General features: G+C 41.8%; 1 protein-coding gene across 27 annotated transcripts in view; it reads right to left on the reverse strand.

Annotated features, from left to right (window-relative positions):
* ZBTB44 (zinc finger and BTB domain containing 44) overlaps positions 1 to 27,146 on the reverse strand; it is a 173,419-nt gene that overhangs the window by 104,824 nt on the left and 41,449 nt on the right. For 11 of the 27 annotated variants that reach the window (XR_007769141.1, XR_007769145.1, XR_007769144.1 and 8 more), the window contains exons 7-8: positions 17,869 to 18,032; positions 14,067 to 14,150 (exon numbers count right to left, since the gene is read on the reverse strand). Coding sequence is in view for 20 of the 27 variants with exons in the window: in XM_050921623.1 (XP_050777580.1) it covers positions 14,067 to 14,150; positions 17,869 to 18,032 (248 nt within the window). In the remaining 7 variants the exon portion in view is untranslated. Of the gene's footprint in view, positions 1 to 45; positions 1,193 to 3,905; positions 3,979 to 8,262; positions 11,217 to 13,849; positions 14,151 to 17,868; positions 18,033 to 27,146 lie in introns of those variants that run through there. The other 16 variants (XM_050921637.1, XM_050921618.1, XM_050921622.1 and 13 more) reach the window with 8 other exon arrangements.

Raw genomic sequence — 27,146 nt, forward strand, 5'->3', positions numbered from 1 at the left:
TTAATGAATATTCCAGATCTTGCCCAAATATACACTTATAGCCAATTCTTATTAACTAAACTAAAATTTATTAAAAAAAGAAAGAGTATTGGTTAAAAGATCAGTATGCATACAGACTTGAGCACAATCTTGAGATTCAGATTCATAGCAAAGATGGAGAGCTTTGTAGATGCAAAGAGTACTTTCCAAAATAGTTCATAGGTTATAGTCCAGTGTTTATATTCAGGGAAGTCCAGTCCAGGATCTCAGTCCTTGTGGCTTAGACTTCCCCTGCATGAAGCCTCAACCAGATCTGAGATCACAGGATCAGGACCCAAGCCATTGTTTATACAGTTTCAGGCCTCTTGTGACAGCTCGGAGTCCTTCAGCGAACAATAGGCACTCATGGGAACTCTGAAGTGGATCCATTTCCTAAGCATCGCAGGTAATTATCCACATAGATTAACATAAGGCAATTGCCTGTTTTTCCACCATTCACAGATGATTTTCTATACATTTCAAAGGGAGATGAATACAGCATATCCTATGTTTACAGTTCATTTAAATGTTAAGATGTTATTTTGATCTCTGAATTAACAGAATATAGCATAGACAGGGACTGTTTGATTACACTGTTGACCACTACCAATATATACATAAATAAACAAAACCACAAACAACATCTCTCCAAATGTTTTTGAGGGTTGAATATGAGTCATTTATCCTGCAGGATGCATAGCCTTTCTGGTCATACATCACAATTGGACATGTCCTTAATTACACATTTCCACCAGCCCGGCAACATCACACATTTTTATGGCTCGCTTATTATAACCACGTTTGGAGGACACCGCTTATGAAGAGCTTTAAAAAAAAAATTCCTGCTGTAAGAAAACTGGAGAGTAACTCCTGACCCCCTGGTGAGCTCTCACCCAAATAAGCAATCAAAGGAGCAGCTAAAAATAATCAGCCAAATCAATATTATTAGCATGACAGTAGCACCTAGATTGTCCAGCTAAGATTGTGGCCACTTGTGCATGGTGCTGTACATACACCTAATAAGAGACAAACTGTAAGCTCTTCAGAGCAGGTACTAAGTAGACAACATGAAGGTGGGTGGGGAAATTGAGGCAGACAGGTGGAGTGACTTACCTAAGTTCATACAGTGGTAGATGGTCCCCTGAATTCCAATTCATCTAACTGCTGGATCACGCTGAATTTCAGTAGAAGAGAGAGTTTAAAGGTTAAGCAAAACTGCAAGAAATTACACTGGGATACTTTAAAACTATTTGCTTAAGTCAGGGACTTGACCTTCTGGAGGTGGCAGGAGGCATCTCCTATTAAGATCAGACTTGTAGGGACAATCAGCATACTGCTGTAATCAATCCATTCATTTAAGTTAAATGCCACATCAATCACTGCAGTGTCCAAGTGACTAAACAGCACTAGTGACATATTGCAGCCAGAACATGAATGTATCTAGGGAGAAATTCACTGCTGAGCACAAGGCCAACATAGTGCCCCCATGCACCACTTACATCCTTAAAACAAGGCTTAAGTGGGATTAAAAAAAACAGAGGGGTGAATTTTACCCTTAGCAAACACACTCATAACAGCACCCTTTAGTGTGGCCTTTACATTTACACAGCACCTTTCATCCAAAGATCTCAAAGAATTTTGCAAATATAGGCAAGATCTCATTATCTTCATTTTACAGATAGGGAAACATACAAGGACGGATGAAATGACTTACCCAAGTCACACAGCAAATTGATGGCAGAATCCAAATTTAAATGCCATAGAACTCCACCTCTGGGAACTATTACAAAGGGGGATCTTGCCATTTAAACAATAAACAGCATCAAACATAACTGAACAGATTAGAATCAAATAAGAACATCTACATTGCATAGATACACTAAATTCACTCAATTAGTTTACCCTGCTCCTTCTTGAAAGGTGTGGCTGTGCACAGGTCACAAGGCACAAAGGGCTAAAGTAATGGGGGAAGAATGAGGTTAATCGGGGTCTGTTGGGAGAGAGATTTGGATTGCTTGAGTTGATTCAAGAAGCAGCACACAGTAGAACATGTCACTGGTAACTGAGCTAATGAAGCACCTCTGGAGATAGAAAAGCATAAGCTAAATTCAGTCTTGGCTTCCTATGGTACGTCTACGCTCCCCAAATCCCAGAGCCTGGGTTTGAACATCTACACTGCAGTTAAACAGCCCCATAGCCCAAGCCCTGTGAGCCTGAGACAGTTGGCACAGGCCAGCCACATTGACCTGAGCGCCACTCAAAAGCGTGGGAATGTTTGCCAGATGGTAAAAGGCAAACAAAGGGGGAATTTTATATATATAGGCCATATCCTTAGTAGGTTTATCTCCATTGTAGGCAATGGACCTGGCTGATTTACACCTAGCTCCCATGTTAAAAGAATTTTAAAAAGTGTTTTAAACAAAGCAAACAAAACTGGCATAAAATTAAACTATTAAACACCATGGCCCCATTTCAGACTCAAATGTGTTGTAGCTCTTAAAACAAGGTTCTCCCTTTAACATAAATAGTGTTTTTAAAGAGCAACTCCTTCTGTCCAACTATTCCTCAAGAAGCTTTTTCATCCAGGGCTTGCATTAATTTTGCGAAGAAGGTCAACCTGAAAGATTTTTATTTATTTAAAACATAAGCTCCTTAAAGGGCTTCTCTTTTTGTTTGTCTTTTCCTTTAAATGTATTAATTTCAGCTCAATCAGCTAAGAGGTTACATAACAGTTGTTTATAATTATTGTCACGTCAACCCCTGAAACTGATCGCTATAGCTCTGATGTTACATAAAGGCATTTTTTGTTAAACTGTGGCAAAGACGAAGTCTGAACTTGGAGGGGATTTCTACTCCCCCTTTTTTTTTTTTTTTTTGCTTTTTTTAAGTTCTGTTGTCTATTATGCAGTGCTTCAGACTTTTATTTCTGTGGGATTTTATTCTACACAGTTCATGGGTCTGTTTTCATACAAATAACACACTAACAATATAGTTTCTATCTCTCTCTCTCTCATGCCTCTCTATTCAATGCAGGAGATAGGGCCTTCATCACTGCCTTCCATCTTTGCTGGGCTCCTGCTGCAGTCTTAGCTTCTTCCCATGTAATTTTGATAGCTTTCTATTCTGCTTCTATTGTGCGTTTCCATGTTATCTTGGTCCACCTTATTGCCTCTTCTTCTGGGGTTTCCAGTCCAATATCTAATGCCATTTCCATGGACACCTTTAAAAAGTGAAGTTCGAGATCACTCAAGACAAAAGCAAGTTAGAGAAGTCACTAGCATTAAGGCCCCAATTCAGCAAAGCATGCAAGCACAAGATAACGGTGCATTGCTGAATAAGGATGGTTTGAAGCACATGGTTAAATGCTTTGATGAACTGGGGCTGCAGGGGCTGCTCCTGGTCAGCGTTACCAATTGCCTTCAACATGCAGGATCAAGCTTTTAAAAGGGGTTATTTTATTTTGTCATGGGAAAAGCACTGAAGTTAGAGGCAGAAAATGTGATCATTTTTTGGGGGAAAAAAAGGTGTTTCTATTTTTTGTCAAAATTTCATCAGAATTTTTCAGGAAAGTAGCAGTGATTTGATCATGAGAGCAAGACCCATCTCCTCTATCATCCATGATCTATTTCAGATGACATTTGTTCTCAGCGAGGAGTTTCTTTTCCCTGAGGAATAACATCCACCAAACCTTCCATCACATTCTTTGTCACCTTGGCAGCAGACCCACAGCCATCAGCCTCTGGACATAGTCCTTATCATATCTCCTAGGACAGGGCAACATATCTCCAAGGCTGGAATGCACTGAAGTTATTAAAACCCAATAAATATTGAGGATCATATCCAACCTTGGGACGAGCCACTGCTGGCCCCACTGATTCTGCACTTACTAGTTATCCACAATGGGCTCTGCAGTCACAGGTTGGATTTCCTGAGCAATTTTGCTGGAGTATGTGGCAGAGCCTGGATGAAGAAAGGTCAAAGAAGAGAAGTTCCTAAGTACCTGCTTTCCTGCAGAGGGAGGAGCAATTCCTATCCTGAGGTGACAAATAAGTGTAGACGCTTAAGCCCTAGGTTAGCAAACTCAGGGTCTGCTAACTTGAGTTCTATTAACCCTGGGCTCACATTGTAGTGTAGATATACCCTAAGACAGAGTACAACTGCCAAGTCAAGGTTTTCAATACAGAAAAAGTTTCACATCAAATTTAAATGCATGTTTAGCATATTTGAATTTGTATTGCAAAAGTCCCCTTGCATGCACATCCAAGTGACTTTGGACCCTGAGATCTATCAAAAACACATTCTGTTTGTCTTTTCTCATCTCAGCAGATGTTCACACTGAGGCTCTTATATTGGAATGTTGGCTTTCGATTTGTGCAAGTTCATTCAGAATCACTGCTCCTTTCCAATTTGAGCGTGAATGTCTTCACAGGGACTTTCTAAGGTTCCTATTTTCAGGGCAGTATGACCAGAAGAGTGTCAAGGCCTCCAGCTCAAATTATAAATCTGTCCAAAACACTTTTACCAGAACCCTGCTATTCCCCAAACAAAATGCGTTATGATTCCCACACCATACACCAGTCACGAGGCAAAGTTTTCAAAAGGGAAAGTAAGAGAACAAAATACGTAAAAACCCAAGCTGTTCTAACCTACTCCTCCAAAGCTCATCATGGATGCTTACCCTGTACTCTGGAATCTCACTGGCTTTTCTATTTAGTTTTCTAATCCCAATTTCAGATGCTGAATACAACAAGGATTGGACTGCTAGCATGCTCATATTTGGCAGTCACATCAGACCATGGCAGGAATGGCAAATATGCAGGTGGCTGGGTAGAGTTTTAAACATTTCAATCAAGCTATTCCAGAAGTCATGTGCCTTGACACCGGTTCCCTAGCCATGTGGAGCGGCAAGTGTTCAAGCAAAGCCAGGGCCAGGTGGACTTGTCAGAACAAGCCTAGTTTAACTGTAAGGAATGACAGACATGGCATAGCTTAAGTCCCCTTCCACTGGGCTTGTCCCATGGTCAAACTAAAGCTCATAGCTGCAACTGCAAAGGACTCCATCAACTGACATTTTAAACATTGTTCTATTGAGAGCAGGCCTGTTTCCAGTGATGTTCCACCAGGAAAACCACATTCAGAAGGAAGCCTTCCCCACAGAACAAATGGCAAAAGAATAGCAAGGATCGTACACACACAGATGAAAGTCAAATGATGTCAGGTACTTTTTTATAATACTCCTTACTCAGGTAGTCTCTGAGGTCACTCACTTTATTTAAAGTTACCTTCCTTCTGAACAGGATGCTGAAAAGTCATTTAGCACTCTATTTAACTACTTCAGACCAAAGTCAGCCCTAATATAAAAGGCTGAAATCCCACTGAGAGTTGCACTTGCTTATAGCCAAGCTGAACTGAGTCTATTGTCCGTACTCTTAGGCGTACATAAAGTAATGACACAAAGCAAATATATACTCCATAAAACATTAATATTTTAATGAAAAATCTTAGCTTCATGTTTCTATCCAAAGACACTCAAAACTAGGTATTCCTCCTTCCCCCCCCCCTTAATTTTGACCTATAAGGGGACCAGTTTGGAGATTTTTAATTTTTTTTTTGTATTTTAAAACATTTTTTTTTAAAGATTAAACAATCAGGCTAGCAAAAAAGTACCCAATACATACTTTTCTTATATCAAACAAGCTAGTATTTCAGTACAATGTAACTATACAGAATATATACATTACACATATGATCACAAAGCATACACTACAGGCTCAGAACAGATTTGAAAAAACATGATATTCACACTGAATACAAGAACTCTAAAAATGATTGTAACGTTGAAACGGCACTTAGTTTACAAAAAAGTCACAAAAATATATATAGCCACCAAGAACTATGGTTCCTGAAAAATACTAATAGCCAGATAGTATTATATAAAATGTGAAGTGTATTTAAACATCGTATACATTAAAAACAAAACCAAAAAACATTTCTGTTAAGTCAATAAACATGCCAAGTAATCTAGCTGTGACCAGCGTCAACAAGAGAAGCTGTACTGTGTATGAGATGACGACTGGATATACGGCTGGTGACTGGAGACTGGCACAGTTAAACGGGTTGCACTGTTACTAAAACACACAAAGAAGCCCAGTGATAATTTAATTCACATTTTTCCTCCTGCTCTACCACCCCCCTCCCTTTCAAGGGTTCCATCAAAGGCCAGCGCCCAGACAGTCAAGGCACTGAAACAGCAGGGCGAGGAAGCCATTGAGGACTTTCTTGTAGGCAGGGCTATAGTCAGAATATCAAAAGCATGCATCAGCTAAACAAAATGGTAAGTCGAAATCTCCTCTGGGGACTTTTATCAACCCTCAGGAAGACTGTGGTTTCCACACAGGAGGGCAGCCCCAGAAACTGATTTTTTTTAATTTTTATTTTTTTAGTGCAACCAGATCTGTAGGCGAGCCCTGTAGGATACTGAATTACTGTTGTAGCACACACTGAGTTAACAAAAACCCAGAGCTTTAATAATTGTATTTTTTTTTAAAGTTGACGTTTTATGGTTTATTCCCTCTGAATATTTTGCACTAACTATGTTCTGCTGGTGACCTCGGATGTGGTTGAGGCATAGTCCGACCCCATATTTGATGGTGAGACCAGTACTTTTTTCTGCCCAAAATGAACTAGGAACAGAAGGTGCTCCCTACATCTGCATATTACCTATGCCAGCCAATCCAGGCAGCGTGCACAAAGCCTCTACCCCTCCAAATTGCATATAAAATGCTACAGGGTATGCCCTGAAAAGAGGATGGCAAAATTCTCATGCCCTAAAATCTTTGGACTGGAGGGGAAAACCAGCAACCAAGAAGTGACTGAAGCCCACATATAAAAACGTAAAGCCGTATCTTAAAAACAATAAAATTTTATCCCATAAGGGACCTAGGGACCATAGTTTCATAAAATACATTTTACTGAATTGGCAGCTATTACTTTTTTTAAAAGTTTAAGTTCACACCTTTCAGCCTCGTGAAAACCAGAATCATTTTCAAAGATCTAGTCAACTAAACTCTCAGTATGAGAGACTTGACCACAGTACTTACTAGCCTGACAACTGAACTCAAATTGTAGTGAGAAAGACAAACCAACATGGACACAAAAATGTTAACCAGTGAGAATAAAAAACTGTGTTGTAGAAAACTGACATTCCAATTAGTACTGGGGGAAAGGTTAATCTCCTCAATGTGAATATATCCCCAACACTGACATTAATGGGAGCTGTATGCGCATGCATCAAAAGGAAACTATTATTTGGCCAAATTGGCCAGTGCAGAGCTGAAGCAACTACTTCTCCTCCTTCCTCTCTGTGTGGGGGCGGGGGGAGCCAGAGGTGACCCTCTCCCCTCCACCTTGAGGCTCTGTCCCACATAATATGTATGGAATGCAGCTCCATGTCTCTGAATCCTGCTCCCTGCCAAACAGAACCATCCATGTTCTGTGGTGGTCAGGGCCCACTTCTCGCATAAGTGGGTGGGGGAAGGAAGGATTTTCCACTTAATGTACAGATCGTCCTCTGTACACCAGAAGGTTATGCAAAAGGAAAATGCACTCAAACCACTTTGTGAATACATTTGGAGAATATTTGTCAATTCAACAGTTGCTGCAAGGGATACTACTGCCTCAGTAAACTGAACCGCCTCTATTTGAAAGAAAATATAAACAACATACTTTTTAACCAAAGTATAACTTAATTCCTTGTATCTATTTTTAGAAAAAGCAGTCCAGGAATCAAACTCCTCTGATAACATCTTTTAAAGAAGCTATGTTTCAGGTTTAATCCCCAGTGTAGTCTAAGCCCATGTCCAGACTACCCCGCCGTATCGGTGGGTTAAAATCGATTGCTCGGGGATCGATATATCGCGTCTAGTCTAAATGCGATATATCGATCCCCGAGCGCGCTTACATCGATTCCGGAACTCCATCAACCCGAACGGAGTTCCGGAATCGACACGGAGAGCCGCGGATATCGATCCCCGCTGTCTGGACGGGTGAGTAATTCGATCTTAGATATTCGACTTCAGCTACGTTATTCACGTAGCTGAAGTTGCGTATCTAAGATCGATTTTCCTCCCCTAGTCTGGGCGAGGCCTAAGGCATGCTGCTTTCAGTTTACTTAGACACTTATCTCAGTTTAGAACCTGGATATCCAGCAAAAGAGTATGATGTAAAATGTTGGAATATTTTCAATCTCTCCTGTGAGGAACATTAGTACTCCAATGAACTGAGCACTTCCAGAAAGACAGGGAAAAGAGAAATGAACTAAGATTTACATTTCATTTGGACTCCTCTCTATGGAGAAGGGATACATATATTCACAGGAAACAATTACAAATACCAACCAAAGAACAGATTAGAGCTACAATACAGTCCGTGTAGCTACCAAGTTTTAATGTGTTCTCTGCAGCATTTCAGACAGCAGTTAACCTTCCGACAGAATTTTAAGCCATCTAAAAACCAGTTATTCTAGGTGTTTCGTATGCTGCATTTGCACATCTCATGATCAGTAACTTATGTGTTACAACAGATCTTGTCCTGGGTGAAAACCATCTTTTTTTTTTGACAGAAGGAATAAGTCCATCCATGCGTGATGTGTTAATTCATTGTGCATTATACACAGTGGGCCAGTTGTAAAGTCTGAGTTTGTGTGTCTATCTAAGTGCTTTTTAACTTATGACTGACTAAAAATTGTCATGTACAAGGAAGACTTATGCTTTTATAAAAGAGAAAGAGGATCATGAATTAGGGTTTAGTACCAGATCCTTCTTTTATCCTGAACTACAGGGGGATGAGGGAAGAAACATTTAACGGGCAATGTCCCTTCTCACTGGATTCTCAATTATAGAAATCAGAAGTGGAAGAGGATTGGTCATCTGATCCAGTCCCTTCAATGGATACTGGCCTATTTCATAGTACAGTATTTTGAATGAAAAACTGCTCTGCTCTAAGCCTTTTACAGAAGACCAAGATAGACATATAAGATGAATTGTAGCTGAGACATTTTCTGCAGATCAGACGGGGGGAAAAAAAACAACTTAGCTTCAGTAATTTGGAAAAAACTGGGAATCTTATTAATGTTTTTTTTTTTTTTACACCAACACAGGGTAGGGAAAACTTGTTGAAAGAAACACTAGAAATGTGTAAGTATGTTACCACTGAAGCCTTTTAAAATGTTACCAATGTGCAACAAACTTTACACTGATTTGCTGTCAGCAGATATTTCCTAGTTCTACAGATGCATTAGAACTGCTGAAGTCATTGTGCACTAATCAGTCTTGCCATTTGAGCTCTGCACCTCCTCTTCCTCCCTTTTAAAAAAACATTTCTCTATGTTTCTCTTTCAATCCAATGTGTGTGTGAGACAGAGGGAGATGAGTTTACCAAGCAGATCTAAAACCAAGGGAGTCTGACACACGCCCATGGAATACTAAGGTCAGGTAATACTTAAACTCTCAGCATGCTGTGGATTGTGGAACACAGCGGTGTGTGTATCAAACAGAGTTAATTTCATCAGCAGCTAAAGAATTTATACAATCCCTAATTTAAGTTTCTAAGCTTTACTATAGCCCAAACTGCCTGCAACAAAATAAGAATCGCTGCTCTGAAAATCCCATACTCAAAATTTACAGCCTTTTCTAAATCTGGAAAAAATGAAATTGCAAATCTTTCACTTTATTGCTTGTTTGAGCTGTGTACGGAGCTGGAGTAACAGCCTTTAATAAACTAACTTGGCAAAGGTTTAAAATGTTTTGGAACAGGAACAACATAACATTGTTATATAGGGTTTTTATAAACAACCCTCTGTTGGGTTAGAAACTTGGCCTCTAAAAAGAATAAATTGGTTGTTTTGTCCAAAACAGACTAATAAAAACCCCAGAAAGCATACATGCATATGTATAAGCACAAAAGTGTGTAATAATGCACAAAAGAACTTTTTTTCTCTCTGTAAACTCTCTCTAGCCAGCTTTTGGATATTAGTGATATGTGTGATGGGGAAAGTGACTAGGACTGCAAGCAGTCTGGCCAAGGTTTAAGAGTTTTAGTCTGGGACATGTTTTCTTTTTTTAAAGGTGGTTTCCTTTACAGAAAGATACAGTGATGACAGATTTGTCAGGCTTGCATGGATTTATACTTTCCTTGACTGTATGTCTCGCCCCATATAAGCAAATCAGAACTGGTTATTTGAACGAGCAGTTTCTAAAAGGAGTGGAATATCAGAAGTGGGAGGACCTGGCATGGCGTCATCACTCAGTTTGTCAGAACTGATTCAGAGATTTTTTGGTAAAGAGACATTTTTAAAAAGGGCAGTACTGTTAAATTTCAGAAATGCTTACAATTCCAAGAAAAGGGTTACAGTAAGCAGTTTGAAAAACAGTAAGGACAAAGATAGGACATGCCATATTTTAAGCAGAAGATTAACGCATCTACTCAAAGTTAGTCAAAACTCTGCTCATTAATTAACTTGCAAGCATGCATGCTTGTACTGGTCATTTTAAAAGTGTCTTCTGATTCTCTCCCTTTAACAGACGGTCTGCAGAAGCATTAGAAATGTAATGAGCTGTTCTAATGGTGGAAGAAGGAAGTTGAAGTGATTTCAGTCGATTGCTTCTTCTTTAGAAGTGCATCACAGCTTCTATGATGCTCTGACAGGACCTTACTGTGCATTCAGTCAAACATTTTCACAGAACTGATCATTCAGTCATGAAAAATAATGTAACATCTGTTGCAGTTTTCTGTTTAAAGTGTAGCTTACAAAGTAAAAAGGGAAATCTCCCTCCTTTTGTTTAAAAAAATTAAATTAAAATGTACAGGACCAAACACAGGCACTTTCCAAAGAACAAAAATGAAGCCAAACCATGAATTATTCAATAGTAATAGAGGACAGCTCTGATTTCGGAGGGTCATCACTGGTTGCCTCGGCACTAGCATTAGTCTTTGGCTGCTCCGGCATGTCTTCCTCTTTCTCTGCCAACCCACCCAAAGACCCCAAGGGGAAAGTGCTTTCGCAATTCTGAGTCGACGAGACCTGCGAAATGACAGGCATGTGGACAGAGGAGTTGCTTTCAAACCCATGCTCTCCTAGCTCATATTGCCCGAGGGTCTCTTCCTGCTCCTGGTTTAAGTAGTCCGGGACTAGGAAATCACTAGAAGAGGAGCAAAGGACAGAAGAGAATGTTAACCTTTCAAAGAAACGTCAGATACAGCTCTGCTAACTACTGCATTGCGCAGGGAATAAAGAAACTATTATCACAGCATAGGGCTAAAATCTTCACTAAGTGTTATAACTCAGGTTTTATTGACATGTCTGGAGAAGCCAGACCTGGGATATCAATTTTTCATGGTTTATGCAGCCATATTTCCTCAGGGTAGCTTCATTATCTGGGTTTGAGCTTGAGGATGGGAGTTGATGTTAGTATCGCCACTTGGTGCGGAATGCCTCCACGCCAAAAAAGAGAGCGCTGGAGTTTTATTTTTTTAAGAACAAACTGAATTTAGTGCAGGCCAATTGAGGTCTATTCAACCTCTGTAGAGGGGCAGGGACTACCAGAGAATCATACGCAACCTTCCTCTCAAGGGAGAGGGGTCCAAAGTCAAAGGGAATTAAAAAGGCTAAAGGAAACAAAAGAGGCAGGGCTGAGGCGTGGGGACAAAGATATAACAAAAGTGTGCCAGTGTAGGACCCAGCGCACAGACCTGCAGGTGACACCCACTGCTCCAACAAGTCAAGGTAAAGAAATTGGATTGAGAGCTCCAGGCAGCAGCAATGAAAGCCTTTCCTCAAGTTGCCCCGTCAACGTGCCTCAACAATGACACAGGACTATTTCAGATGACAGAGGGTAGTTCAATTTCAGTAGCTCATTCCATCTTTGGCCCCTCTGCTAAGCTATCAATAAGGATGCCAACTGTGATGTTTTTTGTTATGCTGACATCTATCCTATTACAATAAAACCTGCTTTAGAGACTACCTCTGAAGAGAGACTGCCTGTCATGAATTGTCACTCACTTGAAGAGGCCATGGAACACCACCACTATCTGGTGTGCAAACTTTAAAGAGACACCACTTCTTACAAGCGACCACTGTTGCTAACTCCCATCCGTGGTCACTCTTGGCAGGTTTCCCTGTACTAAGAAGTGGACTGAATTTCATTTCCTCCCAAGCCACCTAGTCTTGGCTCTTTTGTCACAATAACTATATAGCTTATTCTCAGAAACTGGGGGCTGAAAATGCTCAGAGGAAAGGTCTCACACACTCTACCAATATTTCCTGATTTACTCTTGCGAGCATGATACAAAGTGAACATTTTTTTTTGCAAATATCCAGCACCAGACATATTCATAACTAAAACTAGTATGTGCACTCTCTGGTTTTTCCATGTAGTCCATTCAAAAGGGAGCAGTTTCCTAGAACAATGATATGAGATTCAATGACCCTTTTCTTTCTGCAGAAGAGGATGCACTTTTCCAAATCTAGGGGAAATCCAAATCGGGGAACAGTGGGAAAATGCTCTATGCTAACATGTTAATCTGTATTTTCAAAAATCAAATAAGGCCCAGGAAATCAGTAAAAGGAGTGTGTTTTAATGTATTCAACAACAAAAAGAGAGTGCTTACCACAGCAACCGCATCATCTCGTGGTATATTCATGCTACCTCTGGCACAAGTGGTACCCTCAATGAACTGCACACACCAGAAGGTACTGAACTTTGTACTTTTAAACTATATTTTCAGGGAAAGACAGCTGACAAGCAAACATTTCCTGATTTATGTTCTTTTGGAATTCTTTATACAAGTGGTGTAGAACTAACCACCAAACAAAATGTTGAAACCTTTCATAAGACAAAAAAAAGATGACATCTAGAAAACACCTGACAGATTATTGCTGGGGAATTTTAGTTGCTATGATGCAAAGAATAAACTTACATCAGGCTTACTTCATACTTTTTAAAACAAACAGCCTACTTACATATACACATCTGCATTATTGTGAATGAAGGAACTTTTGTCTTATTTTTTAAAACGCAACCTGTTCTCAGGAAATTAAATACTTAACAGTCCCTCTCTCTAGAGTCCCCCTCATTCACTTTCATTTATTTATCCCTCTATTTAAAAATCTCTTGTTTATAAACACTTATTCCATATCAGTGTGATATTACTGTGCTACTTTGACTCCTCAAGACTCATTTACAGGCCTCTGACGAGCTTTTAGTGATATGTTTTTGTATGTTAAGCCAATTCTTTACTATCTGATTAACAAGAAATGTGCAGTAGGCCTGTGTGATTAACAGATTGGAAATTTTAAAATTTGATCATTTAGCAGTAAAATAAACCTAAAAATGAGAATCAAGATGTGATCATCTGGATTCATGCAGTCTCGTAATAAAATCCTCCCCTCAATAAAAAGTACTTCAATAAAATCAGGTCGTAAACAGACAATCCAAGCTCTTTCAGATACAGCCATCAAATAATTTATAAAAACTCAGACTGTGGTATATAATGTTATTTTTAGCACTATTAATGTGCTCTTAGATACTATTGAAAAAACAAATAAGCTAGTCACTAAGAAGCAATCTTTCCATACTACTGGATTCTTCAATGCCTTATTATACAGTTTATAACACTAAAAAGCAGATCAGAGATTACAGATAGTAGTGCAAGAATGAACGTGACTGCAATTAGCTGGCAACCTGATGAGAGGAACAGCAGGCTGCCCTGAAAGCAGGAAGAGATGATTTAGAAAAAGCAAGTTTCCCTGTTAGGTTTTTGTTGTGCACCTCACCTGCTCTGGAAGTAGTTTGCTAGCTCTGATGCTTCATGGTTCAGACTCCTCAGGTGAACGATTAAATTTCCAGAGTTGGTGAACATGGCGCCACATGTTTTGCACTCGTAAATCCGAGGCTTGCGGATAATATGCCGGGAAACCCGCATGTGGTGTTTATATTCCCCGAAGGAAGTGAAAGTGGCACTACATATCTGGCACCGGAAACAGCGTTTACCTTCGTGCTTCAGGCGATGCATCTTTAGCGAGTAAGCTCGGGTGAACTTTTTCCCACAACGGTCACACTGAAATGGTTTAATGCCTGTGGGAAAAGAAGGGGAAATATTTACTTTGAGCAACTGGAGGTCACATTCGGCCATTTCTGTTCTAGAGGACAGTAGCTGTGACCAGTCATAGTAAAGTACTGATTTAATAAGGAGACAAACAGGTTATCTTTAAAATGACAGAAGTGATTAGCATAAACCTGATATTTCTCTCAATCAGATGACAAGGAAGTTTTATAATGACCAGATCCTTATACAGAGAGATATGGTGGATCCTTATATTGTTCTTCTTCACTATATAACTTAACCTGCTCTAAGGCTTCTGTGGATTAGAAACCAAGGCAAAGATACTGAGCTACAGCCAGAGCGTTTGGTGCAGCAGAACCTATAAACCACCTTGGCTGTCTCCTGATCTTGGATCAATTTAAGCTGGGCTGATCGGTGCAACACAGCAACCTTTAGATTGCTTTTAGTAGAAAGTTTCATCAGCTGTCTATAGCCCCAAAGGGCAGTTCTCATAGTAAGGGACTGCCTGGGCACAAGGATACCCTAGCTTATGCAAGGAGCCTGATAAGAGAGTTGTGGTGTAGGAGCCTACACAGTAGCTCCATGCCACCTGAGGAGGCTTGCATACAGGGGTGATCCTCTGGGGGTCAGGTAAGCAGGGCTGGCCTTAGGCCGATTCCCCTGATTCCCATGAATGTTCAGCAGCATTTCGGCGGCAGCTCTTTTGAATCAGGTCCTGCACGTCCTAAAACCAGCCCTACAGGTAAGTAAACCTTAATGCAGCTTTGCACAGTCAAAGGAGTACAAAGCTGGACTAACAGATCTGACGATCTGGCCCTTAGTTTTGTCCTACAACCAATTTAAAAGCCTTGTTACCAACTCTCTCATCATTTACTCACGATGTTCATTTCAAAGTGAATAAAAATATTACATGGTACAGCAGCAGTTAATTTGCAATGGAATTCCTATGCTTGAGAGAAATACACTCTCCCTAAACAATCACATCACTACTAACACTAATACTATACAAAAGGTTAAACCACAAAAAGTCCTATTAAATGGTTTGACAGAATTCAGGCCAAGAATCTGGAACTCTGACCTCAATTCACACTACAGTTCAAAAGAAAAAAAAATGCTAAATGGTCTAAATTAAGGATGTTGTTTCAGTCCAAGCTGTTAACTTTACTTGTCAATTCCTCTGCTGTCCTCATGTTTAAGTGAGCTCCTTTAATTGCGGCTTCCAACATAGTGAAAGCTACAGTTAAGGTTAAACGGAGTCTCTTTATAAACTTGCTTTCACATGCTAACATCCTAAAATATTGTCCTTTGGGGCTGAAACTTTCCATGCTTGGTCTCTGCTCAAAGGCATTTATTTTCTTGAAAAGTTTGAAGAAAATCTCTTCAGCCGTTTGAGTTAAGAGAAAATACTTCTGGCATTTACAGATTGGAGGTTTCTGCACACGAGTAACTCAAAAACAGCTAGTAAAAAATATCTGCCGACTTCCCGTGCAAGTCTTACTGACATCTGCCCACTGACAGATCAGGCTGAAATACTTCATGCATGCTTGGTGGATCTCTTAAAATTTTAGCAGCCAACTTGGGACAATTTAATAACAAAATATTCACAGGCAGGTTGTCTTGTTAAATGTTAAATGCCAAAAAACGATATTAATGGATCATTATTGGGCTCAATAACAGTTGCTAGTAAAAACTTGTGCCTTGAGAATCGTCGTTCTTCTGCCTACATAAATTTTATGGCATTTGTGCAAAATGACATGTCAAATATAAACCAGGAGACAGTAAACGTGTTACTGTTCAATTGCAAGGATCCAATTTCTCTTATATCAAAATGACTTGTATAGATTTAAACATTTTATTAGGTAAATAGTGGTTAACTCCACCAACAGTTGCTTACTATATACACTTTCTAAAATTTATTGTGTATTTCAGCCATAAACATGCTTAAAATATCAAAACTATTACGAATAATCTGATTTCTTAAAAACCATCAGCAAGGATCAACCATTCTGACTGATTGGCACAAATTCCATGTGGTATTCAACTATAAAGGGCATCTTCGAGGCCTGCACTGTAACTGTTAAAAGTATCTCTGCATTCACTGGACTATCAAAGACACAGTTAATGCTGATCTAGCAAATCCTACACGACGGGTGGGCAAACTACCGTCCATGGCCGGATCCGGCCCCTCAGGCCTTTGGATATGGCCCACGGGACTGCTCCTCATGGTGCTGTGGGCTCCGCGCTGCTCTCCAGAAGCAGCCAGCACGACTCCCCTGAGGCCCCCAGATGGGGGGGGACACAGGGCTCCCTGCATTGCTCTTGCCTCCAGGCACTGCCCACCTCAGCTCCCATTGGCCGGGGAGCTTTGGGGTAGGTACCTGGAGGCACAGCAAGGGCAGCGCACGCAGAGTCCTCTGTCCCCTCTCCCCCAGGATACGCAGCACTTCCTGGAGCATCCCGGGGCCGGGGACAGGGCAGGCGTGCAGGGAACCTGCCCTGGCACAGGCGCGCGCCACTGTCACCCTGGAGCCTGAAGGCCTTCTGCCCCCCCCACTCCCTACTCTGAGCCCCCTCATACACTCCGCACCCCTTCTCTGCCCCAATCCCCTGCCCTGAGCCCTTTCCTGCACACTGTACCCTCTCCCAAACCCCAACTCCCTGCCCTGCATACCATTTCCCCATCCATACAATTTCCCCACCCAGATGTGGACCTCAGCCCAAAAAGTTGGCCCACCCCCATCCTAAACTGTTAAATCTCTGGGTGGCAAACAGTAACAATCTCATTAACAACTAATCCTTTGGTCACTTGTTTGAAAGAAAACAAAATGTCTGCAAAGAAGTTTGGAGAGATACTGATTGCAACTACTTAATTTATTAGTCATTTTGATTGCTCCCCTTCACCCATCCCTGCAGAAGTTTCTGAGACACAGGAGGACATAATTACTAATCTCACCTACTCACTTTGGATAAAATGGTTTTGGTCACAGCTTTCTTAGGATTTATGAGTCTCTTCAAGCAACACAGCAGACAATTCTGACATCCAAGGTTGAACTCCAATCTACACCACTTGAGATTGGTATAATAAAAAAAAGCCAGTGCAGTACAATACTTGCAAAGGATTCAGAGGGCTTGTCTACACTAGAAACTTGCACGGGAGCAGCTGTACTGATGCAGCTGTGCTGCTGTCGTGCTTCTGGTGAAGACGCTCTATGTTGATAGGAGAAAGCTCTCCCCTCGACTTAATAATGCCACCTCCGCAAGAGGCAGCAGCTGAGTTGTCGGGAGAAGCTCTCTAGCTGACATTGCGCAGTCTACAGCAGCACTTAGGGCGGTATAACTATATCGCTCAGGGTGTGGATGATTCACACCTCTGAGCAATATAGCTTAACATCTTGATTTTGCCTCAAATCTTTCCATAAAAGCAGGAACCCCATTACTGTATGAATGTTTTATTCCATTAACTTTAATAAATGTTTTCATCCATACAAAGTTTAATTATTCTGCAACACTGCTAGACTGTATGTGGGAAAAACAGGTACATACACAGTGCTTAATCCCAATTTTTAGAAAAAGTCTCCCTCCTCTGAAAAAGAGATTGAAGCAAAAAAGCCAGTTTGCACATAGCAGTTCATTTAAAAACAAACAGTTGGAGTACCAGGCATGCTGTAAAACCAGCAAGCATCCTGGATCCATGACCTATTTATTCATGGAAACAGTGAAGTTTCTTACCTGAGTGGATGAGCATGTGCTGTTTTAAGTTCTGAATGCGGGTGAATCGGACCCCACAGGTTGGACACTGAAAAGGTCTATCTGGGCCATTTGGGCTGGGTCTCTCTGTGCTACTGGTAGAAGGGGCAATGTAGAGTTGGTAGGGATACTGAACATTCTCCAACCTGGAGGGAGAAAAATAATCACTAATTTACAAGCAGGCTTGAAAAAAAATGGAGATTGCTTGTCCAAAGAAAACCTGACCTGAGGCAAGAAATGACACTGGCCTCTGACCTCAATTTCTTTGGAAACAGTCACTGAAGAAAAAGAACAGGAGTACTTGTGGCACCTTAGAAACGAACAATTTTATTTCAGCATGAGCTTTCATGAGCTACAGCTCACTTCTTCGGATGCACAGAACACAAAGACAGGAGATATTTATACATACAGAGAACATGAAAAGGTGGAAGTATGCATACCAACAGGAAGAGTCTTATCAATTGAGATGAGCTATCATCAGCAGGAGAAAAAAAAACTTTTGAAGTGATAATTACGATGACCCATAGAAGGTGTGAGAAGAACTTAACATAGGGAACTAGATTCAATTAGTGTATTGACCCAATCATTCCCAGTCTCTGTTTAGGCCTGAGTTAATTGTATCTAATTTGCATATTAATTCGAGTTCAGCAGTCTCTCTTTGGAGTCTGTTTTTGAAGTTTTTTGTTGCAAAACTGCCACCTTCATGTCTGTCACTGAGTGGTTAGAGAGGTTGAAGTGTTCTCCCACTGGTTTTTGAATGTTATGATTCCTGATGTCAGATTTGCATCCATTTATTATTTTGCATAGAGACTGTCCGATCTGGCCAATGTACATTGCAGAGGGGCATTGCTGGCACATGATGGCATATATCACGTTGGTAGATGTGCAGGGGAACGAGCCCCTGATGGCGTGGCTGATGTGATTAGGTCCTACGATGGTATCACTTGAATACATATGTGGACATAGCTGGCATCCAGCTTTGTTGCAAGGATAGGTTCCTGGGTTAGTGTTTATGTTGTATGGTGTGCAGTTGCTGGTGAGCATTTGCTTCAGGTTCCAACCTATGCTTGCAACAAAGCCCGATGGCAGCTCTGTCCACATATCTATTCAAGTGACACCATCATAGGACCTAATCACATCAGCCACACCATCAGGGGCTCGTGACAGGATATGTATCAGTATGTTTCAAAGTTAGCTAAACTTGGTTATAATTTTAAGGTCACTAGGTAGCAGATGAAGGAAATATTTTAACTTTCGAAGAAATTAATTACCTGACATTATCTAAATACTCTCACCTATTATCTAACTGCAAACCAACTGGGGGGAATATAGCATTGTAATTTGGTTCTCTGGTGCGGTGTTTTCCTCCCGGTGGATGGGACACGTTAGTCAACTAGAAACAGCCCTGCCTGTCACTTAAACACAAACGTAAGAATGGCCATACTGGCAGTGGCCAGTGCCAGACAGCATCAAGGGAATGAACAGAACACGGCAATTACTGAACGATCTATCCTGTCATCCAATCCCGTTTCTGGCAGTCAGAGGTTTAGGGACACCCACAGCATGGGGTTGCATCCCTGATCATCTTGGCCAACAGCCACTCATGGATCTATCCTCCATGAACTTGTCTAATTCTTTTTTAAACCCAGTTATACATTTGGCCTTCATTACTTCCCCTGGCAACAAGTACTACAAGTTAACTGTGTGTTGTGTGAAGCAGTACTTCCTTATGTTAGTTTTAAACCTGTTGCCTATCAGTTTCTTTGAGTGATCCTTGGTTCTTGTGTTACATGAAGGGGTAAACAACACTTCATTATTAACTTTCTCCACACCGCTCATGATTTTATAGATCCTATCATATCCCCCCTTTCCTAAGATGAACAAAGTCTTTTTAATCGCTCCTCACATAGAAGCTGTTCCAAACCCCAATCATTTGTTGCCCTCTTCTGTATCTTTTCCAATTCTAATATATCTTTTTTGAGATGGAACAACCAGAACTGCACACAGTATTCCAGGTGTGGATGTCATGGATTTATATAGTGGCATCACGATATTTTCGGTCTGATTATACATCCCTTTCGTAATGGTTCCTAACATTTTTAGCTTTTTTGACTGCAGCTTCACACTGAGTGGATGTTTTCAGAGAACTAGTCACAATGACTCCAACAGCTTTCTTGAATGGTAAAAGCTAATTTAAACCTCATCATCTTATATGTAGAGTTGGCGTTATGTTTTCCTAATATGCATTACTTTGCACATATCAACACTGAATTTCATTTGCCATTTTGTTGCCTGGTCTCCCAGTTTTGTAAGATCCCTTTGTAACTCTTCACAGCCAGCTTTGGACTATCTTCAGTAATTTTGTAACATCTGCAAATTTTGCCAGCTCACTGTTTACCCCGTTTTCCAGATCATTTATGAAAATGTTGAACAACAGAGATCCCTGTACAGTTCCCTGAGGGACCCAGCTATTTACCAATATCCACTGTGAAACTGACCATTCATTCCCACCCTGTGTTTCCTACCTTCTAATTAGTTATTGATTGAAAAGAGGACCTTCCCGTCCTATCCCATGACACTGGCAGACCAACCAACCTATGCAGGACCCATAACAACTTAACAGGAGGCATTACAATTGTATCAGGATAATTCACTTGTCTGTGAATTTCTAAGAGATGTACTAGACCAGCAATCATTAACCAACTCATTTTTCATAACAGAGTATTTCTCTGTGTTTACCTATATCTTGTTAGAAGTTTATCAATGTAACCAAATTAACTTTTAGATTCTAAGTCAGTTTTCATGTCTTAATTACCTTACATTATATATGTGACTGTGTTCAGTTAACCTTAAGATCAAAGATGTCAGACACTGCAGGAAATGTATATTAACTACATTGTCTTCAGCTTATCTATCTCTGTTATAATGGAGGACCAGCTAATTGCATTATGTAAATGAGTGCAACTGGTGTACCCGTGTATGCACAGGAAACAGAAGATTAACTTCAAAATAAAGTTTAACAAATGAGCTGCATTGCCTATTCTTCCTAGGAGAAAAGCCCTGAGGCGGCTTGTCAGCCTGCTGGAGAGCTATAAAAGTGAAACCTCGGGCCTGATCCTGCATCTCTCATCTGCCAACCTTTAAACGGGGAAAGTTTAAGCTGTGGGACTGAGATCCTTCAAGCAGCTATTTAGAATAACCTGGAAAATCCATGGAAAATCTAACAGACTTTACATCTAAGCTGCCTTTAGATTCTGACCTATGGGGATAATTCCAAAGAGACTTTTGCAAGCCAGCAGATATCACATCACTGCTACAATCCTGATCTATGAACACTGAAAATCACTAGTATGCAAATCAGGGCAGGCAAACTACGGTCTGCAGGATTGCCACCTCCTTGGCACTGCAGGCCCCGCGCTGCTCCCAGAAGCGACCGACATTATGTCCCTGCAGCCCGACCGGGGGGGGGGGCACGAAGAGGGCTTCGTGCACTGATCTCACATGCAGGCACCACCCCCGCAGCTCCCATTGGTTGGCAACGGGGAACCATGGCCAATGGGAGCTGCAGGTACCTGCAGGCGAGGGCAGTGTCTTAGCCCTGCTGTGCGCCGCTGCCACCCTGCAGCCGCTCCAGGTAAGTGGTGCTGAGCAGGAGACTGCACGCCGAACTCCCTTCCCTGAGCCCCTCCTTCACCCCAATCCCCTGCCCTGAGTCCCTTCCTGTACAGCACACCCACTCTCACACCCTGCTCTCAACTCCCTGCTGCAGCCCTACATTCATGGCCCTGCATGCAATTTTCCCACCCCGATGTGGCCCCCAGGCCAAAAAATTTGCCCACCTCTGATGTATATCATTCCTTAAGCATTCTAATAACTCTCTTCTTTTATTAATAAATCTTTAGTTAATTTACTAAGGATTGGCTGACAGTGTGATATTTGGGTAAGATCTGAAATACAAAAATTGTTCTGGGGTAAGTGTCTGGGTCTTTGGGATTAATAAGAACCTCACATATGGTGAATTAGGTTTTCACTAATTCTTCACTATATTAACCTGTTTGTCAGGAAGGGAACCAAGGGCTGAAATGCCGAAAGGGGCTGTGTTTGGCTTCTGGTTAACCTGTGTGGCACTACAGAAGCTCTTTTGTTACTGGCTTGGTAATCTAATTATAGAAAAACCCTCACCAGTTTGGGGGGGGGGGGGGGGGGGGGGGCGGTGTCTGCCCTATTTCTTCCAGTCTGCCCTGAGTGTGGCATTCTCAGTGTGGCCCACCCAGGCACATTCTTTGACTGTTTATTTTGGTGAGGGACCCTGTCAAAGGCTTTCTGAAAGTACAAGTATACTATATCTACTGGATCACCCTTGTCCACATGCTTGTGGACAAGGGTGATCCAGGTGATAAAAATGGCATTTTCTATTATCTGTGCTTACCTGAAAATTTCCTATTACTGTGGCTGCTGCAGCCTGCTCGCAGCTTAGGGGCAGAACTAGACCTGTCTGTCACTGGCAGCAGGGGATTGCCCTACCACTTGAAGATCCCTGCAGTTGAGACAACTTCCACAACCAGGATAATTTTCCCCCTAATGGAACAAAATCAAATAGCTACATGTCAATTTCCATCTCTATTCTGGAAAATCCACTGGCCTTTAGGGGGGGCTCGATCTCTGGATTTTAAAACTCAAAAAAAGGAATTTTTCAGGTAAGCGGATATTTTATCATTTGAAAGTTAACAGATCCATTACAACAGGATTTTCACAGCAGTGGAGGAACTCAGATCATCCCTTAAATATGGGCATCCAATGTAGTGTTCCTTCCCCTGGGCACTAAGACCTGGAAGAATAGTTCTGCTAAAAAACAGCCTTTACTAATAATTGGATTTACCAGTATGCAGAACTGTAGTGAATTTATGCATCGGTGGTCGTTTGGCCACCTAGCAGATCTCAATACAAGAAATATGACTTCTCTGCCCTGAGAATGTCAGTGCTCCTGAAGTTTGGACTTGATGCTCAAGAGAAAGAAGAATATTTCTTGACTTTACTTTAGGAATGAATGGTATGACACAGTTGAGACGACTACACTTGTCCGAATGAAAAATACAATAGTGGGTCTCATCTGAGAAAGCTCCTAACCAACTTCAGAGCTTGTCTGATTGGAGATTACAGATACTGGGAGCTTTACTTTAATGGACAGGAAGTATAATGACACCTCCTACAGGGGCTCAATCTGCATAACGCTCTAAGGAGCAGAATGAGGTTCCAAAGTCACGTTCTATGGCCTCACAGAGCTAGAGCAACAACTGTTGCCTTAAAAAAGTACTTAATGCTGGGATTTGTACAAAATTCCCTTTTCCTGAGCATGTTGATAACATTATATTAGAGACATGACCTTTTTACTTGGACACTTATTCACTGACACTAAGGCCCTCCCGTAGGAATTCCAGGCTATATTTCACTTGTTTAACACTGCAGTTAAATTACAGACTTTGCATCAACCAGCAGAATAAGTTCTATTTGTTGAATGATTTTTAGGGTCACGAGACTGAATTCACTTCATTCATGTATCCATTTTAAACCTGTCTGCATTGGGTTGTTTTACCCCCTCAGAGGAGGTCTACTACTGCAAAAAACAGACACTGGAAGGCTCAATGCTAGGTTAATGAGGCCTGACAGAAAGACAACAGTTTCAGTTGCCTTCCTATTTTTTGTATGGTTCTGGGGAACAGTGGAAAAGGTGGGAAGGCGCACAGCAGAGGCATTGCTGAGCTTTGTAAGTAAATTCTGATCTACATCTCAGTCTCGACATGTGGAAAGGCCACAGGGTGCTTTATTATTGTTTCCAGATGCAAACAGGTGACTCATCAGCCCACTACACTAACTTACAATGAGTATGAACATTTCTTGGTGCAGGGTCCACTTTACTCAAACTTCTGCCATTTAAGCCTTGGTGTTCATCTCCCCTTTGATAGACAGTGCACACAGGGATAGTAAACTTTGCTCTACCCGGGACCGGAGAAGTTGATTTTTCTATGTGATTGATATGATCATGTTTCCCATGTTTATTTATAAAAAACCTCAGATACTTTCACTGTTACAACCCAAACAAGTCTGTGACTCATCGAAGGAACAGTGTTCTGAGGTCTCAATGAATCCTTGTGTCCCAGATCACAGGTGTTGTGCTCTGCTTTTTCCGGTACCTATTCCCTGAATTGAACTGAAAAGGCCCTCTCCATTACTCCCAGCTCGTATCAAATGAAGATTGCTCTGCCTGGTTTGCTAATGGGTGGATCTCTTCAAAAAATCTGATTTAGTACACTCATCTGAGAGAGTGGAGACTATCCAATGAGACCTTGATCTCTGCCAGTGGATGTGATGCAGAGGAGGAGAAGAAGAATTACTGGATGTTTCTCATCAACTCTTGATCGCTGAAGCATGTCTGTGTATAAGAACAGCATACCCTATAAAGCTGTATTTTTGTTTCTGTGATACTGCATGCCCTTCCTTTGTTCTTCATCTTCTGCTAAAAATGGTCTGAGGTAAAACCTTGCATCTGATAGTATTTGTTCTCATCCCAATCCTATGATTAACTTCCCTGGCACTATATGACTGCGTCCAAGATATCTTAGAAAACATATCCCTGTATTTTTTTTGCAGCTGACTCTGTACAGAGTCCTGATCAGAAAAATTGTCAAGGAAGAGAAGTGAATTTGTGTCTTCCTTAAAGTCAAAATTAATACTGGCATGATCCTGGAAGAGACCCTGATTTGACCATTTGTCAAATCAAATGGCAATAGAAGCTGAGAAAATAAAAAGCTGCCATCTGCATGAAAGAGTGGAGAATCGTCTACGTGATGGTGAAATGGGAAAGATAAGCATCCTTAAGGAACTTATGCCCTGGTCTGTTTGTTCCTGACTGCATGAGGCTAAAAAACAGGATGGGGAAAGGGTTGTACTGCTCTGATCAGAATTAAACTATGGATGGTTTCATTCACATCCTGGCATTTCCAGAGGTTGCTTGAGATTCAGAGTGGACAAAACTGTTCATGAGATTCTTGCCTTACAATATCTCCTGTGGACAATGTCCAGTGACCTCATTTTAACTATCAGAGGGGTAGCCGTGTTAGTATGGATCTGTAAAAGCAGCAAAGAGTCCTGTGGCACCTTATAGACTAACAGATGTTTTGGAGCATGAGCTTTCGTGGGTGAATACCCACTTTGTCGAATGTCATGCATCGACGAAGTGGGTATTCACCCACGAAAGCTCATGCTCCAAAACATCTGTTAGTCTATAAGGTGCCACAGGACTCTTTGCTGCTTTTACTCATTTTAACTAACGCAGTTGTTGCCATTCACTCCCAAACCAAAGGACCCAGAAACCAAACAGATGTAAATCCAGATAGGCCTGGTTTGGGAGTCATACATAGAGTTCTGAGGCAACTGAGAGCAGCTACTGACCTTGCCTCAGTTGCCTGCTCTTCTTCTAACTACCACTTGCAGTATTTTCTCCTGTTGTACTTCAGAGACTATTTCAATTTGCCTTACGATCCATAACGAAGGCTAAGATTTTGTCTCACATATTTTTAGTAAAAATCACAGACAGGCAATAAAGAAAAATTCACAGAAGCCCATGATCTATCCATGACTTTTACTAAAAATATGCATGACAAAATGGGGAGCTGAAGGTTCCCACACCACCCCGCCGGCCCCTGGCTCCCAACTGCAGGGCACCCTGCCGGCCCCTGGCTCCCGGGGTGCCCTGGCCAGCCGCAGCAGCTCAGAGCTCCCCTGCCCAAGGTGGCTGGGAGCTCAGGACCCTGGAGTTCCCAGCCACTATGGGGATGGGGCGACCCTGCAGCTCCCAGGTCTCTGGAAGTCACTGAATCCATTACTTCTGTGACAAAATCGTAGCCCTACCCATAACATCTACATCAGTGATTCGCAACCTACGGTCCATGGGCTGCATGCAGCCCAATCAGCACACAGATACGGCTCATGTAACATCCTCAGGGCCATACAGGTAGTATATATATTGTGTGGATGCAGCTCACATAACACATACAGAGCTGCATATATGACCCACAATGGCAAATACTGCTTTAGGTGCATGCTGCACTCAATGGAGGTGTCCAGAGGGAACAGCGCTGATTCTGTTTATTTCCCCTTTGGAAATTTGTTCCTATAATCTTGCTTTGAGAAGAGACTGAGCTCAGAATACTCCTAAACTATTTCAAGTGTCTAGCAAACTCTGTGTCCTGAAAGAGGCTGGGTTTGTCGCCTCTCCTTCCCCACAAAGACATGGCATCAACTTCAAGAATGAACTCCCCAGAAACTCTACCTGTCTCTAGCACAAGAGATCGACCTCGGCCTGATAGGTCTGCATTTCTCCTGGAGGGCCCAGCCTGGCGTATCAGCAGGGAACACTACGCCTGTTATGGAGGTGGCAACAGCTTTGCTAGAGTCCATGCTGTGTCCGCTGTCCTCTATCCATGGCATTAGAGAACGTGAGGGGGAGGAGGCGGCTGAACTCCGCAGTTGGAGGTATGGCTGCTGCTGCAGGCTGTATGGTGCACTGCCCTTTAGGTAATGTTCCACTCACAAAGTCGATGGAGAAGGAGCTACTTGTCCCTGGAGCCAGTTTTTCCAACCTTGCTTGGCTATTTTCCTGCCTGGGGGAAGGGGGTCTGAGGTGACCCTACCTGGATTGTGCTGAAGAAAGACTGCGTTCTGCCCACAGAGTCAGATAAGCTCACCAAGGAGATACTTGAAGAGGGGAGAAAGCAGGAGACATGCACCGTTCCTTTTGCCTCTGGCTTTTTTTGGCCTAGCTCACTCCCTGAAGCCTGTAGGAGCACCAGCTAATGCTGATGCAAATGCCTCAGAAGGCAAAGCAGAGCTGAGGGGACAATCTCCCTGAAAGGCAAACGCTATCCTGAGGTAACTGGTAATCAAACAATATTTTATTGAGTTAAAATAGTAAGAAATCTGAAATAGGGTTTGGAATTGCAGAAAGCTCTGCAGCAAGGCAGGCTTGGGTAAGCCATTTGCTTGTCCCTGGGGAGGCAGATAAAACTGGAGGGCATTTCAGGAAGCAGGGCATTTTCTAGCTCCCAATGACAGGTCAGTTTCTTTCCCATGCTGCAAGCTGGCTGAAGTATCCATCCTCACGGATCTGTGGACCTTAGCACAAGGAAGAAATGTAAAAACAATCACCTTTTCCCTCCCTTCCTTGCATTCTATACACTCACTTATTTAAATATTTGGAAGCT

The sequence above is a fragment of the Gopherus flavomarginatus genome, chromosome 13 (assembly GCF_025201925.1).
Source record: "Gopherus flavomarginatus isolate rGopFla2 chromosome 13, rGopFla2.mat.asm, whole genome shotgun sequence".
Classification (NCBI taxonomy): Eukaryota; Metazoa; Chordata; order Testudines; family Testudinidae; genus Gopherus; species Gopherus flavomarginatus.